This window comes from Lytechinus variegatus, chromosome 2, assembly GCF_018143015.1.
Source record: "Lytechinus variegatus isolate NC3 chromosome 2, Lvar_3.0, whole genome shotgun sequence".
In the NCBI taxonomy this organism is placed as follows: Eukaryota; Metazoa; Echinodermata; class Echinoidea; order Temnopleuroida; family Toxopneustidae; genus Lytechinus; species Lytechinus variegatus.
The window spans coordinates 228413-249292 of NC_054741.1; the positions used below are offsets into that span (position 1 = coordinate 228413).

At 34.6% G+C, this 20880-nt stretch overlaps 1 protein-coding gene across 11 annotated transcripts in view; it reads right to left on the reverse strand.

Annotated features, from left to right (window-relative positions):
- Positions 1–20880, reverse strand: part of LOC121406995 (WD repeat-containing protein 97-like) — a 90194-nt gene that overhangs the window by 63780 nt on the left and 5534 nt on the right. For 10 of the 11 annotated variants that reach the window (XM_041597874.1, XM_041597877.1, XM_041597875.1 and 7 more), the window contains exons 2-13: positions 19665–20011; positions 18916–19071; positions 16903–17019; positions 16100–16320; positions 14352–14570; positions 12442–12570; positions 9459–9498; positions 8633–8771; positions 6651–6979; positions 5963–6035; positions 2852–2872; positions 268–450 (exon numbers count right to left, since the gene is read on the reverse strand). In XM_041597874.1, coding sequence (XP_041453808.1) covers positions 268–450; positions 2852–2872; positions 5963–6035; positions 6651–6979; positions 8633–8771; positions 9459–9498; positions 12442–12570; positions 14352–14570; positions 16100–16320; positions 16903–17019; positions 18916–19071; positions 19665–19901 — 1864 coding nt within the window. In that variant the 5' untranslated portion in view covers positions 19902–20011. The remainder of the gene's footprint in view (positions 1–267; positions 451–2851; positions 2873–5962; positions 6036–6650; positions 6980–8632; positions 8772–9458; positions 9499–12441; positions 12571–14351; positions 14571–16099; positions 16321–16902; positions 17020–18915; positions 19072–19664; positions 20012–20880) is intronic. The other variant, XM_041597870.1, reaches the window with a different exon arrangement.

The window sequence follows — 20880 nt, forward strand, 5'->3', positions numbered from 1 at the left end:
GTTGTTCCACACTTTTGGGTCCATTTTCCTAAAAAGCTCAGTCAACAAATCAAATGTCATGGATTTTACACAAATATTATTGAGAAAATCATTTCATTGCAAACAAAGATTTTGTCTGTGTTGATGTTTCTCAATGACTTTGCTGAGGAAAGCAAGGAAATTCTTGTTTACACACTTGAGGAATGTTAACAAAATATGAACCTTCATCAGAAGCGATATATATTCTAATGACTCTTTATTAACAAATAATACAGACATAAAACATACTTTTATTGATCAAGTTGTAATGAACGAGACTGTAGGTAGCAGTATTTGGATCCTGGAAAGCAACACAGAGCGTTGTCTTCATGACTGTCATGTGTAGAGGCATATGAGCACAGTAGATAGACATGAGAGGTGTTAATGATTCCTCAGCAAAAGGAAATACTCGCCAAACTTTGATCACATTATCTGCAATGAAGATTGGACAGAAACAAGAAGATAAATGAAGTTACATTTACTATATACTACCATCTTGTCTTCAAAATATAAAATTTGAACATACAACATTGTCTATCAAAAATATTTGAAGAGAAATTACAGCTAAGGCAAAACAAATGTTTGCCAGTTGTAACTGGACCGATCCTCGTCAAACCTGCTGATGGTTCTTCATTCAAATTTGACCCCCCAAATTCATAATAATTAATAATTGTGTCAACCAGCCCTATTTTTTTTTTTACTGGCGAGTGGAACTTCCATGTCATGGGAAGGGGGGAAAAATGACCAACTAACCAACCCATTTCATGAGAAAGTATTCAAAATAAAGTTTGTCAAAGTATCATTGTAGATCTAGAACTAGTTTATTTGCAGAATTTAATTGTATGAAATCATGAAATCTAAGCTGAAAAATGGCCACACTGAAAATAACCTACACAAATAAGAAAATATGGGGCAGTGTATAATTGTACTATTGTTTCGTCAATTTATCACCAAATTTGTTGCAGAATCATTTGGCACATATATGTATGTATATCTGTGGAAATAGAATTGAATTATTGAATTACCAGTACTTATTTTCAGATTGTTACTAAACCTGGCATTTATACTAATAGTAAGCATGCCTATAAACATTGCAAATATATTGTAATCTTATCCTCCAAAACATCATTACATTTCTTACATTTTTTCTTTCAACTTATCTTTATGAAACAGAAAAATATCTGTTCTTGGTAAAGAGTGTAATGCCAAATGAGAAGCAGCAATAAGATTTACCTCACACAATAAAATAATATCATATGTGAGAATTTCTTCAGATTAATTCATCAAGAAATATCAATGCAGGGGTAAGCAAACCATTTGGGAGACTAGTAAGGGGGGGTAGGAAAACGGATAGGGAAGGGATAGGACGTGTAAACCAACAAAAGGAAATTCAATGAAATTCAACAAATGAATCACGCAGGGTAGGAAGGACAAATGGATGTGCATCAATTGGGTTCAATTCTTTTATTCTCCATCCCACATAAAGATAATCTTAAAAAAATGTTCAAGTCAACTGATTTCATTTATGTTTGTTTGTCATTGAGTAATTGTTTTGGGGTGAATTAGGTAAATTGAAATTGGAAGCACTTTTGGTAACATGGGAAACACATGTTATAAACATTAGGTACTAGGTATTAGGTATTATTACTCATTGTTTGGAAGCTATCCATGAATTGAAATTTATGCATGCACCAACATGGTAGACTCTGTTTAAGGCCCCTAATACATATGCATCGGGTTTGAAGCTGGAATTGATATCAGCTTTGCAACCTCTTTCAGACATCCAATTTAAAGATACCTCAAGATCATCATAACAATGTTACACACAGGCCAAGTCCTGTCATTAACCGGCTCAATGTCACCCATTCATGTGACACGAGTCAGCTGACTGTTCACATTAAACATAAAGCTATTGGTCGCTATCACATCACTTCTGCCTTAGACTGACAGTCCACTTTTGATGCATATGCGGAACTGAGAAAGGACTCAAGCCGGCTTCAAACCACATCCAGAAGTGGACTCAGTTTGAGCTGGCATAAGTCTGGCCTCTGGGGCCACCTACAGTCTACTTTTGACGCATATGTAACAGGTCTTTAATAGACCTTCCATACGTCAAATAATGGCCTAACTCTTAGTTCAATATCAACTTAGGTGAATAGTTTTCAGTCAAATATTGCACAGGCTCATTTTCGATGAAAATCAATCGCAAATTGAGAGTCAGGTAGTACATTTTTCTGTGCTTGGGAATGCAATGGATATTGAAAAATATCACTCTCTGCTTTTTAGGTAAGGTTAAGAGATAAAATACAAAAGTCACTTCTTTCATGGAAATTCAACTGAGCTTATGAAAGTTATGCAATAAAAAAAAAGTGAAAACATGGACATAACAGCAGTTTGCATTGCCTTTAACATTAAAATGGGAATTCCAATGTGAAGTTCATATCGACGTGAATATGTGAATGGATTGTCAACACTGTGCATAAAAGATGGTTGTTATTAAAGAGGAGGGTTGGTGATATCACTTTAGAGACATGCACACATCGGTATCAATAATGCATACCACTTTACCATGTATTTACGATAAAGAGACCAATGTCAAACAAACTCCAAGCTCAAGGGCAAAAGTGCTGTGCTGGGACCCAAATCCCGGGTTTTCATACAGTCTTGTCAAGCATAATTTCTTACACAACTCGGCTGCAGCACCTCAACAATACTGCTTAAACTTGATAACATGCACACACTTGTAAAATTGCAAGTACATGTAGAGAGTAAGGGCATTATGCATTTGTCAGTCCCACAGCAAACATTCTACGTGGTGTAATCATACACTTACCATCTTTGATCATTCCACAATCTATGAATAGTGTTAGGACGTACAGAAAAGAAGGGTTATAATTAATCTATCAACTATTTATCTAATGACTTGTGAGTGATACCTACAATCAATAAAACACATTGTGCCATTGCAAGAATCTAAATGCTAATCTGTAGGCTATGCAAGCTAGTTATAGTCCAGGAAAATCAAACTTGCATCAAACCTTTTCATCATCAGTTCAAATATTATGCTAGTATCAATTCAAAGAGCTAATAAATCTAGCTAAAACAATCTAGTAAATCAATATAAGCTATATTTCATAGAACAAGATTAAAAGTTGAAATCCAGGCGTTTCCATAACCAGGTGGGGGGGGGGGCACTCAACTATATTGCAGCACAATGCACAACCATAAGTTGTATTCATCCACCAGAAACAAGTTTTATCAATTGGTCAAATTCATAAAGTAACTGGTTTGAGACTATTTTTGCACGTTTTTTTTTTACAATTTTGCCCTCTAAAAAATATGTGCTTAACTCCACAAACATACCCTTTTTTTCTGATTTGGCCCTTTTGACACCCTAAACTCATTATTTTCATGACGCGCCATGACCGGCAAGAAGTAAACACATATTGGTTGTGCTTGTGTACAGTAATATAGTTGCAAGGACCCCATGAAATATAATATTTATCAAAAAAATATCAAAGATTTGAAGATGAATTACAATTTCAATAAACTTACTCAGATAAATCAAATCAAATTTTATATAGAAGTTTACAAGGTAAGAAAGTGTAAATACCAATGATGAAAACACAAATGGTATTAAAATTCATGTCTAACAGGACCCATACAAGCTTGAGGTCTAGTTTTGATATAAAAATAATCACATCTTGTTGAGAAATCTAGACCAATATCAACATCACGTTTACAGTAAACTACCACGACCTTAATTGTACTATTGTTAATTTAAATGTAAGCAATCTGCTATACTATGGTTTTAAGTTGAGTATTCTATGAAATTGAAAGTTAAGGAAATAGATGCCCCCCATCCCAAAGAAAAAGTTATGTAAGGTTGTGAAACTACTTCTTCTCTGATCTACTGTTGGTGAAATAAACACTGCTACATTCTAATGGTGGAATTAGATTGAAAAGAAGAAAATATCCTTGTTGCAATTAACATTTTAAAGAGTGGTAAATTATTAATGCTGTAAATTGAACTTACTTTATCTATAAATCTATTTTGGCATTTCAAAAAAAAAACATTCCAGCAGAATAGTTTTTAATTGGGTCTAAGAATCGTATTACACACCCCAAAACATATTCCAAAAATTAACAGAAAAAGAATAGGGGGAAAAGACAGACATTTCATGTCTATTAATATGATTCTTTAAAATAAAGCAGGAACAATTAAGAAAGATGTTTTCTCTATCCCTTATTTTTCTATTTTCATCTGAATTTTTTTCTTTCAAAGATGATTTAATTGTTATTTTTTAATATTTTTAATTCTTGGTGGGACAGTCAGTCTGCAAGCCCCTGTTTTAATGAGCAATGAGTAAGATTTATCCAAGTCCTCTCGTGGCTGAATCTGAATTCATGTCCCTGCAAAATCTCGTGCATTGTGAGACTTTCTTTCTTGAAGAATTTAACCACTTTCTCCTTGAGTAATATTGATTATTTTTGTACCATAGGAAAAGGTAAATGCTACTCTTTTATTATTATTATTATTATTTGTTTGGCGTCACCTGTGCCTGGGAGGCGAAAAGCGAACTGAATCACTGTGACCCGCAGATCTCTCCTCCCGATATAACTGATTGGGGGGGGAATGCAGGTGGACCACTACACCGGGGTTTCCCCCTACTCTTATACGAATAGTGCAATGGGTTCTTAACGTGCAAAGGTGGTGACTCTCCTCTACACGGGGCCTCCATTTAACGTCCTATCCGAGGGACGGAGTGTTTTCCATTGTAACATAGCCTGCATCTATGAAACAAGGGAGAGACGTTTACACACAACGCACTGGCTTCAGTCATCCGCCCGGGGTGGACTCAAACCCACGATCTTTGGTTCGACGGGCAGACGCGTTACCGACTGAGCCAACACCGCTCTAATTGGTTATTTCTTTTGAATGAAATATTCTGATAAATAAATAAGTGAATTTTTGACCTGAAAAGATGCCTCAAACTGAATTTTCTTCCTCTGTTTTCACTTGCAAATTGTGCAAAATTTTGTATTTTAGGTACAAACATTATTTATATCATGAGAAAGCTCAAGCTCTATACTTTCTTACAAGTCACTCTTGATATGTGGCATCTTTTAGATGGGTCAGCAGCCAGCTTTTCCCATCAAGATGCAAGACAAGATTTCTGAAATTTCTGAGTAACATGAAATTCAGAGTTCTGATTGGCTGAATAATGTTTTCAAAACAACAGGCGCTGGTAATTTGAAGAGATCACCACATGGTGAGTGTGACCTTGCAGAGGCTTAGTGTGGGGAACATTGGAATTTGCGTGGGTGTGTGGTCTCTATAACCAATCAGAGCGCATTATTCTTGTTTTTGAGCTGCTACTTAGCCTATGAAAAGCTGGCTGCTGACCCATCTAAAATACCTCTTCTTATAAAGAATATCTCATATCTAAGCTTAGATCTTCAGCTTTATCATGATCTAAAAGTCATTTGTGCTTAAAAAGAAATTAAGTTGAACAATAACAACTTTTGTCGCATGAAAACAATTATTTCTTTCATGTTTTAGATCAAAAGTTTCATCTATATTAAACAATCTTTTAAAAAATCCAAACACATGACCTAAAAGAATGTCTTTTCTTCTTTATAAAGATACCAAAAACATCAAATTTGGTCAATATTTAGAGCAGAAATGGCCGAATAAAAAGAGGTGTTTCCATCCGCACCAAGCTCATTAACAATGCAAAAACCCTCTATTCATGAATATCACTTGGATAAAAGAAGCTACTTTTTCGGGGCTTACTGACTGACTGGGGGGTTCCTAGATTCATGCTCACTCTTGTTATAAATAATAGTAAAACTAGTGAATTCCCTTAAAGTAATTCAACATTCACACTCATAAAAAGGAGTGATCTACAAAATGAATATGATATTTCAAAATTTATTTTACCCAGTCCTGCTGTAATGAGTTGATCATTCTTGGGATTTGTTGCAACTCCTAGTACTCCTTTATAGCCGTGAGCCTAAAATATATGAAACACACAATATTGGATGAGTGGGACTAAATACAAATACTAAAATGAAATTGGTTTGAAAGAGACAATACAGATAATAAAGCAATTTTGATTCTTTCAACCCTGGTTGCCATTCATATGAACAAGAATAGTGTATAGTCAATAACATTGAATACACATTATACGCTACCCTAGAGTAGGCCCTATAAAAATGTGACTTTTTCCATATAAATGATTTCAAATCAATTCCAGTTTCCCATGCATGGCATTTCTCCCTATTGGCTTTTTAGTATACACAATCACAAGTTCATGCACTACAGCTACTTGTACTGCAGTCAAAGAGGATATGCTAAAAAGCCACAATAGACAGTCATCCAATTTATTTTGTACTGATATACAACAAAATCTAACAGAGTCTGACTGACTACTTTTGATATTTGGGCCAATCAAATTTCCGGATTTAACCTGATTTGATGAATCTTTATCAAATTGCCTGACTTTTCCCTGACTGGAAAAAAAGAAAAATTCTTCTCCCTGCTTTCCCTGATGGGCTATGAACACTGGAAAATGAAGATGACAATTTAAAAACAATAAACAACACTTGAGACAAGAGCTATGACTTACATCTGTCTTGAAGACACATTTCAACGTCTTCCAATCTAAAACAGCCACATATCCATCCTTGCGACCGCCAATCAGCAATGTACGATCTTTATTCTTAATCTGCTTGTCATCCATGACATTGGTAGCGGCCAATGTCTTAAAGATTCCTTTCCAGGTATCATTCTGCATTGTAGATTGAACCACATATTCATAAAGACAGATACAGTTGAGGGAGTTCTTGTCTTTGGCGTTACCAGATGGAGGTGACCATGTCTTGACTACCTTACAAGGATTGACCGAAGTATCAGCTTTGATAATTTGACCAGATTTCAGGATGGCAAATAACATATCTGAAAAGAAACATGCAAATAGAGAAATGGTCAAGACACTATCATCAGCCCGATTGTTATGATTGATCATCATATAAAATGCATCAACCCCATGATGGCAATTCAACAAATACCCACAACATTGCCACAGTTCATTGACCTTAGATGACCTTTGACCTTGATCATGTGATCTAAGACTTGTGGAAAAAGATCAATGATACTTGATTATCCTAGTGTCCAAGTTTCATGAACTAGATCCATAGATCCACTTCCAACAAATATTATTATGCAACATATTGATGTTATACTTCCTGTTTTTACGTCTATGATCAATGTTTCCCTGTCTACAGGTCATTTTCCTAATTAATAGAAAGTAGCCCTGGTTTCACCTCTGTTGAAAAAGCCAGGTCTGGATCCTGAATTCTGTAATTCCTGTAATTGTTTCGGTATCAATGGTGTTGGTCTCAACTGGATCAAGTCATACTTGTCTGATCAGCATCAAAAAGTTGTTATTGATGGTACTGTCTCAGATTCTTTCCCAGTACCTTTTGGCGTGCCCCAGGGCTCACAACTCGGTCCCCTGCTTTTTGCTTTATACACAAGTAGCCTTATTAATAGCACTCAGAATAATTTTCCTGAAGTTTCTTGTCATTGTTATGCCAACGACACACAATTGTATATATCTTTTAGGCCATCTTCTACCTCTGCAGACACAAGTGTTTCAAGGCTAGAACAATGTATCTTTTTCATTCGTAGGTGGATGCTCAATAATAATCTGAAATTAAACGATAGCAAAAGTGAATTTCTGCTCATTGGCACCTCACAGCAGATCTCTAAAATTAACATCAACTGTATAAAAATTGGAGTATCCAATGTCAAACCATCTGATACTGCAAGGTATTTAGGAGTTTATTTTGATACAAACCTCAATATGGAAACCCAGGTCACAAATGTATGCAAATCAACATATTATCTCCTCTATAACCTTCGGCGCATTCACAAATACTTTGATCAAGAAAGTATCAAACTGGTGGCACGTGCTCTGATAACAAGCTTGGTTACTGTAATAGTTTGCTGTTTGGAATGCCTGATAGTCTCATTTCTAAGTTACAAAGAGTCCAAAATTCATGTGCAAGACTTATCTACCGTGTCCCAAAGTTCAGTTCCACTACACCTCTTCTGAGAGAACTCCACTGGTTGACTGTACGTCAAAGAATTTCATTCAAAATTCTGTTAATTGTATATAAATCATTTATCGGTCAAGCCCCACATTACATTACAGAATTACTAAAACTTAAAACCCAATCACACAGTCGAAGCCTGCGAAATACCACATATATATTATTGTTTCAGATCCCATTTCACAAAACAAAAGTCACACTTGGTGATCGTGCATTTGCACTTGCTGCCCCCAAACTATGCCAATTGATATAAGAAGCTCTCCATCCTTGGCTCTCTTCAAATCAAAATTAAAAACATATCTCTTTAGTTAAGAAAATATGCTGTGTAGACCAAAATAAGTAAAAAGAGCTCTGAACAAGCGCAGCTGAATATATCCATATAAAAGCTGCGCTATATAAATTAATGCTTATTATTATTATTATCATTATTATATTATTATCGTAAACTTTCAAAGTTATGGTGGCAGTTGAACCAAACATAAACAAGACTTACTTTCACTGGCCGAGTATGCTGCATCTATGATCCCCTGCTGTGCATCATCAGCTAAATATGTAGTCAAAACATCTCCACTACCAGGTGTTATGATCCGTACAGTACCATCTCGACATACACACATAGCTCTTGATGTTACCTAGTGTAGTACAGCATATCAATTACTCACTAATAAATAATATAAATTGGGCATGAGTATAAAGACATGTCCAGGGGGTGTATCACAAAGCCTGAATTAAATTTACACTTGAATTCACAGTTGTTTGAGGAGTAAAAGGTGGGATTGCATTGGTCAGATAATATTACATGTATATGCACTAATGCACATTAATCAATCAAATTTCATATCATGTGCACATTAATTTTCAAGAAAGTCAACTTAAATCTTTGAAAAACACACCCCCTGGTAAAACAAATTTCTAATTCATGAATAAATGAAAATGCATTTCTCATGACAAATATGAAAAAAAATCCTTTTTGAAATTCAGGTAACTTGATATAATAGACTTTGTTCTCATCAATAAAGAAGTCAAAAGCAATGATACGCTCAGGAAATTTTCTTTATAAGAAGTTTGGATCACTGATTAAGAATAAAGTTATACTAACATTTTAACATAATGAAAATTCAAACCACTATGCATTTGAGTAATGTAGAATGAATAACACTGAAGAGTTAGAACTTCTCTTTTAAAAAACGGCACATCAAAAGCTATTAAAAGGGGTGAATTGAATGAGGTAAACATTGTGTTTCGTATCAGTGGTTGCTGATTTAAACAATTTGGGATGATTACACTATAAATGAAAGTATAAACATGAGTCAACTTACATCAGGATGCGTTGTCATATTAATTTTGTTAACTTTGCTCCTGCAAATAGAAGAGCATGATTTCAAAAGGATTAGAATTCTATAGAATCCAGTATATTGTGGGCAGTAGAAGGGCCAAGATTAGTCTTATTTTATTCATAACAAGCACATCAATGATGTGGAGCTCATCAGTCATCTTGTAATGAAATTTAACACAACTTTTAATTTCAGCCCCATTGACACTGTATTCATTCATTCATTTTGGTTTATTGTACAAAATACTTCCTTGTTAAAACAGTCGGGAGACTGATACAAACAAAGATTACAATGTAAACATAAATTTCATAGTTACACAAGTGAAATGAAATAATCAAATAATATAAAGTAAAAATTAATTTAAATTGATGTTGGTATATTTCATTTACAAGGTAATTATAGATGAGAGCACATTACAAAATAAATTACAAAGATATTTATAAATAAAAGTTATAATAATATGGTAATGATAACTGAAATACGTGCACTTAATTCAATAAACAAATCTATAAGTTGTGAAAAAGGATGCAGTGAATTATATTGGTGACATTAATTGAGGAAACAAAATTGAAATTGATGAAGAAATGACTGAGTAGAAGAATTTTTTGCGATTTATGAATAATTTTTAGTCAAAATTCTAAATTATGTGTAGGGCCTTGGTGAACCTCGTGCAACTCTCAGATAGAACAAAAAATAAATAAAAATCAGTGAACAAATATTGTGACTTTTAAAATAAGCATAAATTTAATGAGTTTCAAAATTCTGTGAAGAAATTTTGTATCCCCACCTAGAGCTACCATATAAAGCAAACAAAATTGAAATTGATCAACAAATGAAGGAGAATAAGCATTTTTTTGTGATTTATAAATAAATTTTGTATAAATAAGCATAAATAATTTTCTAGTCAAAATTTCTAATTCTGTATGGAAGTTTGGTGACCCTCATGTAGCTCTACCAGATAGAGGAAAAAAAAAATCAAAATTGGTCAACAAAAAAGAAGATCGCAAATTGTGTATTTAGCAAAAATTTATAAAAGTATAATTATTTCTACTTTACAGATTGAACTTAATCAATTTTGTGTTATTAATGATCAGAATTAAGTCTGCAACAATTTCCATTGAGAAAACAATTAAAAACAAAATGTCAAAAAATAAAGAAATACCTAAAAAATTTGAAGAAAAAAATGGTGAAATACCTTAAAGACCCTGACCGGTGTAAAAACAATCATATATTAAAAGAAAGGCAATGATTCATGCCATACAAATATACCAAAAATATTCTATACATCTCCTTCCATTTTTTAGAAATATTAGATAAAAATTAAAGAAACTGCTCCTCCAAAGTACGCTTCGATTGAGCACCCCACGTCGCCTGGAAAGGATGACGTCATGTTGTGTCTGGTGGGTTGCGATTCCATAGGTTTGTGTATAAAAGCATTGGGTATTTTCTTTCATTTGTATATTATGAATCCATTTTTTTTTTCGTTTTCAGATCAAAATGGCACTCACAATTATTCACTGTTGAAATTGATGGAAACCTACAACTATTCACTGCCTTTTTTGTGACTTCTTTGTTTGGCTCTTATTGGGCCTAAATTGCTATGTCAGGAAAAGTTGTGATACATAATCTGAATGCAGATAGATTTGAAATCTACGCCAAATAAGCAGGAAATAAAATATGGCAAAAACTAGTTCAAAACTGTAGATTTCATAATTTAAGCATGTAGGAGAAAATATATGTGATATCACTCTGTGATGGAAGTGAAGAAAATGAAATGCGTAATATGGAAAGCAAAAAAATAACCCAGTTTTTCTGTGTACAAACCTATGGAATCGCGACGCTTCTTACACAACGTGACGTCACGGTCTCGAGGCATTTGAAAAGCACAATAAAGCCTATTTTCTAAGCCGGGTTCGAAGCCCGATAATTGGAATATTCTTAAGCAAAATACTCAGCTGGGAAGGGTGAAAATAAATAAGGCTCACAATGCTGTATTTAGTAGCTTATAAGCTTTCGATTGGTATATAATTTGTCAATTTCATTTTTGGGTCCGGTCTGGGTCTTAAAAAAAAAGCAATACAAATTTTTTAAAAAGTAGATTTGATTGGGATCCTACAAAGAGTCTGTGAGTACTGTCTGTACGTACAAATTTAGCATTGTCAAACTTGCCAAGTTGGATATCGTAAATAAATTTGTAAACATTTTCACAACAATGGCGATCTCCATTCAGAGACTTTGAACCTAAAGAAGCCTAACTTTGAAGAGGTGGTACTCCACTCTGGGAAATCGGATTTGGGTATTAAGTTGATTCATTTTGATTATCATTTACTAATCAATGAAATTATGTGATATTACATTTTGGGTTTCATTCTCCTTTAAAAAAAAAAAATCAACTTTATTTTGGCAATTTTTTAGTAGATATTTGTTAAAAATGCAAAAATTGATACTCTCACCATAAATTAGCATACTAGCTATATAAAGTGAGTTAAAGTAAAAAATAAAAGCAAATTTCATATTATACTTATTTGCATGATTTATAAATAAAAAAATATAAACAATTATTTTTTTTGTTATTTAACCATACAGCCTTGTAGTTTACATCTGGCTCTACGCGTGCAAATTTTTGCGGCGACCGTGCAATCTGCGGCTGAGATCTGAAGGGGCGGTCAACTTGCCCCCTCCTATAATCCTTGTCTGAAAAAGCCCAGTTAAAATAGGGTTAATTCTGTTTTCAGGTTCATTCCTCCCATCCCTAGTGTTTTGTTAAACAAGGGGATTCAAGTTTCAGTGCATCCGTTTCAAATGCTCTAAGAAATCTCCTTAATTGTACTATCATGATGTTCATGGCTATCAAAAACGTACAATTTTTATTCATATAAAATATACCCCAAAAATTTGATGAAGCAAGAAATATCCAAATACTGGCAAAACCCAGATGGCCTCATCACCTTTCATATATGATACTCACCCTACTGTGGTGAAGAGATTGTGGATGTGACGTAATTTCCATAAATCTACTGTTGTATCCGCAAAAGAAAAAACATCATCGTTTTTTAGTTGTGTACCTAGTCCTGCTATCGGGACTCCAGCTTCAATTCTGTCAGATTTTACATGTGAAAACAAATTACATTTTGTGTATGAGATTTCATCACACGAAAAAAATCTCACCTGCATCACGCGATTCAATATAGCAGCAGTGCTGACTTTGAAAACAACTATAACTTGCACAAGATGTTCAGTGATACTTGGTTACTCTTATTTCCACGTTTTATGAACTAGATCAATACACTTACAGAGATATGATGGTAATTTAACAAATACCCCCACGTGGCTAAAGGTCATTGATCATACATGACCTTTGACCTTAATCATGTGACCTGAAACTCGCACAGGATGTTCAGTGATAATTGATCACACTTATGTCCAAGTTTCCTGAGTCAGATCCATTAACTTTCAAAGTTATGATGGTAATTCAACAGATACCCCCATTATGGCCAAAGTTCATTGACCTTGATCATGTGACCTGAAACTTACACAGGATGTTCAGTGACACTTGAATACTATTATATCCAAGTTTCATCAATCAGATCCATAAACTATCAAAGTTATGATGGTAATTCAACAGATACCCCCAATTCGGCCAAAGTTCATTGACCCTAAATGACCTTTGACCTTCGTCATGTGATGTGAAACTCAGGCAGGATGTTTAGTGAAACTTGATTGATCTTATGTCCAAGTTTCATGAACTAGGTCCATATATTTTCTAAGTTATGATGACATTTCAAAACTTAAACTTAGGTTAAGATTTTGATGTTGATTCCCCCAACATGGTCTAAGTTCATTGACCTTACATGGCCTTTGACCTTGGTCATGTGACATAAAACTCAGGCAGGATGTTCAGTAATACTTGATTAACCTTATGGCCAAGTTTCATGAACTAGGTCCATATACTTTCTAAGTTATGCTGTCATTTCAAAAACTTAACCTTAGGTTAAGATTTGATGTTGACACCGCCGCCGTCGGAAAAGCGGCGCCTATAGTCTCACTCTGCTATGCAGGTGAGACAAAAATGCATTGAAGTAACTTAATGCCATGTTTCAACAATTTTGCCATTATCACCCAGTTTATCTGAATAGCTTCGGCCTAATTGTGAAGTGAAAAATAATGTGCAACAAGGAAATCAGATTGCATATTCACTCTGAGAAACCAGACAGATTTCATCCTGATATGAATGATCACCTGTAATGGTTGAAACTAACAAACTATTAAACTTTTGATCTTAACACATGAAAAAAATCTTGAAAGTTACCTTGCTACTGATGGCAGCCTTCATTTGAACATGCAGATTTGAACTTGTAATTTACTACTAACAGAGAGTGACTACCACCAACCAAGGCTATGACAATATGGCCTTGGTTTACTACATATTACTAAACTTCAATAATCAAATAATTTTGCTATATGTTAATCAGATTTCAATGAAATGTTCAGCATTTTGCTTGGTGAATTTTACTCTAGATATAATTATTTTCAGCCCAGAGTACCCCTTTAATACACAGTATCACGCAGCCGTATAGGGTGATCTGACAAATGTGGTAATGCATTGTATACCACATGCAAAAAGGAATTAAGCGTGACCTTTTTAGTCATACTTAATTTTTTGTGAGACACCTCTCGGTCAGATTTCTTTTTTAAAATTCACCATACTATTTTGCTTATTTTGCTTCTGATACACAAATGATTTTGGTAACAAAGATTGGGTGGATTTTTCTTGAATAAGTATTCACAAAGAATTATTAAGAGTACAAAAAGCTTAAGCATATAAGCTTTCAACCCGTTACCCCCCCAAAAAAAGAATACTATTAAACAATATCTTACAGGTCCACCTCATCACAAGTCTCTAAGCTCCAGACTCTCATGGTAGTGTCTTCTGAGCCTGATATGATGTAAGGTCCATAGGGATAGACAGATAGAGCTGTTACAGGACCACGGTGACCAACAAAGACCAGTTTCAGATGCCAATCAGTGTCCCAGACCTTGACAGAACCATCTCTTGCACCTGTTACAAGGTACTTCAGAGGATTGAAGAACAGTATGCTAAGGGGTAAAGAGAAAATCATTCAAAAATAAGAATTTATGAACAACTCCAAAGGAATTGTGCTTTTTGCTAATATTCGTATAATTTTTTTTCTACTTACTGATTAAACTCAATTAAATTTGTGGTATTTTTGATTCCATAAATCACACAATAAAAAAAGTCTTGTATATGATCGAAATAAAGTCAGTGATGATTTCCATTAAAAACAATAAGTTGAAAAAAAGACAAATACATAAGAAATTTTAAAAACTTTAATAAAATTTAAAAAATTAACAAAAACATACATATGAAAAAAGTTGTAATTGCGATTTTATTCAAGATTATATTTGATCAGAAACAAAGAATTTGTGAAAAGGTTATAGAAAATTGGCAGTTTTTTAACCTAATATTAAAGACGGGGGATGATTCTTCCCTCCCTCCCCCCCCCCGACATTTTTCATCATAAATCCTCTGCGCAATATTTTTAAATAGCATCGCTCACTGTGTTTTTACTTTCAAGTCTCCTACAACTTTTGAGACCAAAATTGCGACCCCTGGGTACGCAGTTCCGAAATTACGCAACATTTCCTAAATGCATGCAGACCCAAAATTGCTAAAAAATGTGAATTTGTGTACAAATCCAATGCAAATAGTGTTTTCAGCCAAAATTCATAAGTGTCATTATTTTTCCTTTTACTGATTAAAACCAATTAATTTCATCCTATTTATAGTCAAAATAAAGTCCCCGAAAATTTCAGTTAAAAAAATTTAAATAAAATCGAAATATGTAGGAAATTTAGAAAAGAAAAATACATACGAAATAAATGTGATGTTGAAATTTTTTTAAAGCACAATTGATCAGATCAAAATTTAGCATTTTAGGGGCATCACTAAATTAATCAGAGCAAACCTTTTAATTTATGCATAAATAAGCATAATTATTTAGCAATTGAATTTTTTGCATAAATTGATCATGTAGTTTTGTAGGATACGCCATGGGTAACGCATGTGCCAATTTTCGTTGCAATTGCACAGTTGATGGCAAAAAAAATAAGGGGTAATAGGCACCGAAAAAGCCCAGTCTATTTAGGGTTAATAAAGTAGCATAATTAAGTCATATGAAAGAAAATAATCATTTTAAAAAAAATTAAACTTTATAGCCTTGTAGATTACATTGCACACTACCAATATGCAAAGTTTTGCAGCACTCGTGCGAATGGTGGGCCAAGATCTGGGGGGGGGTCATTAGGCAGGATCTGCCTCCCCCTCATGTGAGATGGGTCCAAATAACCAAGCTCTATTACAGTTAACCATAACAAGGGAGTGCTGCATTAGCTGGAGCTAAAATATAGCTAGCTATTTGGTTGATAGGGGAAAAACGTTACTGCACCAGCTTAAGCTTTTGTGCAACACCCACAATTTTGCATGCTATTTGAGAGAAAGTCTAACCTCCTCTGATCAGACTACTTCATTGGACAACAAATAACAAATAGCATCCCCTAATGATACCATCTCTGAAAATACTAGATTCTGAGCGAGTAATTCCTACCTTGTGATTTTTCTAACATGTAGATTACGTTTGTATTCCAACATGACACCATCATGTAGATTAAAGACAGCAATATTAGATTCACATACAGCAAAGCAACGTTGAGCTCTACTAGCTGTGTTCTCTACTGCTAACATAGTGAAGGTATCCTGACTTAAGAAACTATCCCGGATCACCTTCTGGGGAACCAGATGTTTAGCACCATAACGGAAGCACCAAGACTAGAATGAAAACAGTTAGTTAAGGGGATAATAGACTAGTTATGGCTTTGACGAAGAGCAAAAAGAAAATATCAAAAACATGCATTGCACAGATACAAGTAAAACCCAAGACCAAATTAGACTTGGAATGGTGAATTTTATATTTCTTCCATTCATGCAAATATGAAATTACAATTAATTAATTATAATTATTCATATCTTTGAATTTTCAGACACTTCTCATTTCACGGCACAAATATTTTGTTATATAACGTTTACTGCAAGATTGGAAAAATTTTACTTGGTGAATGAGTTGACATCTGGCAAAAGTGTAGTCTAAGTTATCCCAGGAATAATTAAACCATGTGTCTAATATCAATTTTAACATTTAATCCCAGATGTAAGGAAACCATGAGGGGTTCACTGGAATTGTATAAATTGTGATAACTCTGTGAGGCAAGAGGCTAAGCTAATATCAAAGGGAAACTTACATAATACAATCATTTTACATAAACTGAAGTTTGTCAGAAATCATGAGCAAAATTTGATGACTATCTTGCATATACATGTATTTGCAAGGCAAATAAAGTGAGACTAACTTACCATGATATGAGCATGTCCAGCACTAATAACTTCATTCTGTTGTTCATTATACAGCACACATGTTATAGGGTGGGGAGACTTAGCCTCAGAGATGAGTTCGAAACTTGGAGCGAACATCTGATTAAATACAATTTAAACAATATGGATACTACATGAACATGAAGATAACATTTATGAGGCACAGATTATCAAGTTCCCTATTCAATGTCACACTACTGTATATATAACCCTGGTGCAGTAAAGGAAATAATCCTGTGACATACCAAATCACCTCACATGGGTTGAGAGCAGCACAATGTGGATCAATTTCTTGCTGAAGGAAATTATGTCATGAATGGGAATTAAACCTGCAGCCCTCTGTTTCAAAGTCCGTAGAGTAACCCACTGGGCCACAATGCTCCACTTAATCATAACTAATCATTTTCTTTCATGCTTTGAGGGATTACCTAAGGTTACAAAGGACTGTAAACCAGAAGTGGAATGTTTAGACAGAATGAGAGGCTTGAGAGAAGACTTCTGGAAGATGGACAGTAAACCTGCCCGAAACCTTGAGTCTTCTTTCCCACTCCTACCCTACAGTGCGTATCAAAAAAAGTTTACACTAAAAAAAACTCCTGTAAAATTATACATTTGTAATATCCTGAACATTTTTTCACGTTTTAACACTGGTACAGATCCATTTAAGCAGATGACGAAATAACTGTCAAAACATATTTCCGCTTGAATGAGCACCACTTGCTTTCGAAAAGTTGTAAAATTATTTGCACAGAACTTTGAAATAGTTATGCAAATAAAAGTAGAACTTAATCATGAAAAACACGTGGAATTTAGCTAGTAAAATTTATTTGAAGATATCTTTTACCTTTTAAACTGTTTCCTTGCCCAAAACACTTCGAAGAGTGCACTGCACCCCACCCCACTCCCCCACACGCCGAGGCCATCATGACGATATTTGCTTTAAATTGAGCTGTGATTTACATGGAATGGCTTAAGCTTCATTTTCATTTTGTTAATCATTGTCAAGATTGGAAAAAGTGTGGAGAAACAAGTATTAAGGAAAAATGAAATGTAAACACACTTTAAGTGATAAAAACTTAGTGAAAAAATGCTGGAGATGTCTGATTTAAACTTTTGTTCAGATTCAGTTATGTCCTCAGGTCCAGCTGGCACAAAAGGGTAAAGGCTGTGCTTACTACGTATTGAAATTTCACTTCAGGTAACAAAATTGTTACAAAATGCTTGAATGTACCGGTATCCGTTTTATTGCAACTGACCAAAAATCAAGGGAAATGTATGAGAAACGTTTCGCAGGGTAAGTTTGATTTCTCCCTTTTCCCTTGACACAGCATGAAAACGAGCATTTCTGCACAAACAGATTACTGCAAGCTTTACAAAAATGGACAGTGCTCACTCAAGTGTAGCACTCTGTCAAAACTTTTACTTTCATTGGATAGATGAGACCTAACCCCAAGATTTTATGTGAAAAAATTACCTAAATGTTGCATATTTTTTAATTCCCAGGGCTTTTTCAAAGTATAAACTTTTTTTTAATATGCACTGTATAGCTCGATTCGCCAACTCAATCCAGCCTTCTCTCATCTCTCCAACTCAAGACTCTAACCCTTCCAACTCAAACCAGTCTTCTACCCAAGCCTCTCATCCTGCCTACTACTCAAGTTTTCCACTCCTTCTGCTTTACAGTCCTTTTAAGGAATACAATCAACTCAAAAGATATTCTACTTCCTAACCTCAAATTTCTCGCCACTCCATATCACTTCTAACGTTATCAACTTATCTCAGTCCTTCCAAGACTTTACACATGGTGTACCATAAAACATTTCCTTAAATATTTAAGAAACTTAAAACCATTTACTGCACATAATTGCTTCTTGAGCAAAAAGAAGTCCTGAAAATGAAAGAAATAGCCCAAAGAATTCAACCCATTCCCCAAAGTCGAAACATAGTCTTTTAAAAAATGACAATTATTTCCTACCCTATTGTGATTTGACCCACCTTGATGAAAACATCATCTGGTGTCCATCCAACATATCTCTTAGAGCCCTTACAGAACACAAGTCTATCGATTGGTTCCTCTGGCTCCACATGGCCCTTGAGACGACCATCATGGTGGAAGATATTGATTCCATGAGAGTCAACTGTTAGGTACTCCTGTGTAAGACATTATCATTCAATATGAAAAGTACTTTTGATTATTCATTGACCAATCAAAACTTGGGTCCATTTCAAAAAGAGTTGCAACTATCATAACTTTGCCATTGTTGTTTTGGCTGCCAGCCATGTTTCAATTATAATTTGCATTAGGGCAAAGTTACAATAGTTGTATCTCTTTATGAAACAGGCCCAGGGATGAAAATATGATTTTTTTTTAGGAAGAGCTGTGTTTAAATACAACCCAAAATGTAATAAGCAAGGCCTAAATGCATTGTTGATTGAAAATTTAGTTTGAATTTTATTTTTGCTGGATTGCAATTCTTTCTGCAACTGGACGAGGATAAAATTTCATGCATTATATGTACAGTATGTCAAAATCACAAATTATTTCAACTTGCTTATACTGTCCTGTGACTTGAAGGTACAGTGTTAATTCATGAAATAAAACAACAGCACTGTCTGTCACTTTGCCCTGTGAGTCAATATTAGTTTTAAAATGTTAACTTAACATAACTGATAACAGGAACAAGAACAAAAAAGATATGGAAGAGAGTTTGCATCATAGTAAAGATTATTGGTAGGTAACTCACCTGCGTTAATGGATTAAAAAGTACATCATTGATCGTTTCAACGTGATTGATCTTTCTGGTGTGATGAACCCCATGTCCTATGTGAATAGATTTAGTATCAGCATTAGAGACAAGCTTAGTAGTGTCCCTTATGGACTCTCTCAGTATTCTCCAGAAGAATTGACCTTTTGTTTCCGTCTCCAGCTGACCTGGTCGCCTCTGATGCTCTTTCAAGATTTTTGCCACAACGTCAGACATCACTATCTATTACTCTTGTGCTAGTGCAGTAAGGTTGTGTTACAGGCTTGGAGTATCATGCTTGATTTTCTTGATCTTTGTTCTTTCAGTTCACTGTCATTCTTTTGGTGCTGTGTTAAAAGAAAAATAGGAAAGGACACATCATTCAACACCCTTAAATTCAAGTATGGCACTCTCATAAATTTATATTGAACATCTCTGCCGAGTGAATAGGGAAAACATGCACTCACTTTTCAGAGTGGAGGCAAGCTGGGAAAAAAGTGTCCAATGTTCGGAAATAAAAGAGATACTTATTATTTACTGATTTCTACATTACAATTATGAGACACAAAAGACTCTACACCATTTCCAGCGAGGACAGAAAGAATATGATCCCCTCACAAAAGTGAAAAGGACTTAGGAATTATATCTGGTCCATCTCTATCTTATCTATTGCTGACCATGTAGCTGATATCGTCAAGACAGCCAAAATCAAACTTGGAATCTGCTTTCCCAAACGTAAGAAGGATGAAGACCTACTTGAGAAAGTGCAGCAAAGCGCAAGAAGAGAACATTTCCAACCCTTTAAAATTTGGAACATCTAGACAGATTGAAAGCCCCTAGTCTGCAAACCCTTGCACACAGCAGGCACACGGTGGAAGTCATTCAGATCTTCAAGATCATGGGAGGGATTGACAGTATTGATGCTCATCTGTTCTTTGAACGAATTCATGATTCCCAAGAGGACTAGGCATGAAATTAAGGAAGCAGCGATGAAGATTTTTTTATTTGTGACAATTATTTTGCATTGAGCTGTAATTAAATTCACTGCCTGAGTCAGTAGCATAAGAGGAACTACATGTATGATGTAGGCTGAATCAGTTCAAAATTTAGGCACAACTATTCTCTGCAGTGTAGGCCTAGACCTTACCAAAGACTAGAAATCAATGAGGGGCACAAAAGCATGCTTTATGTCTGAACAATCAAGTAATTAAAATTA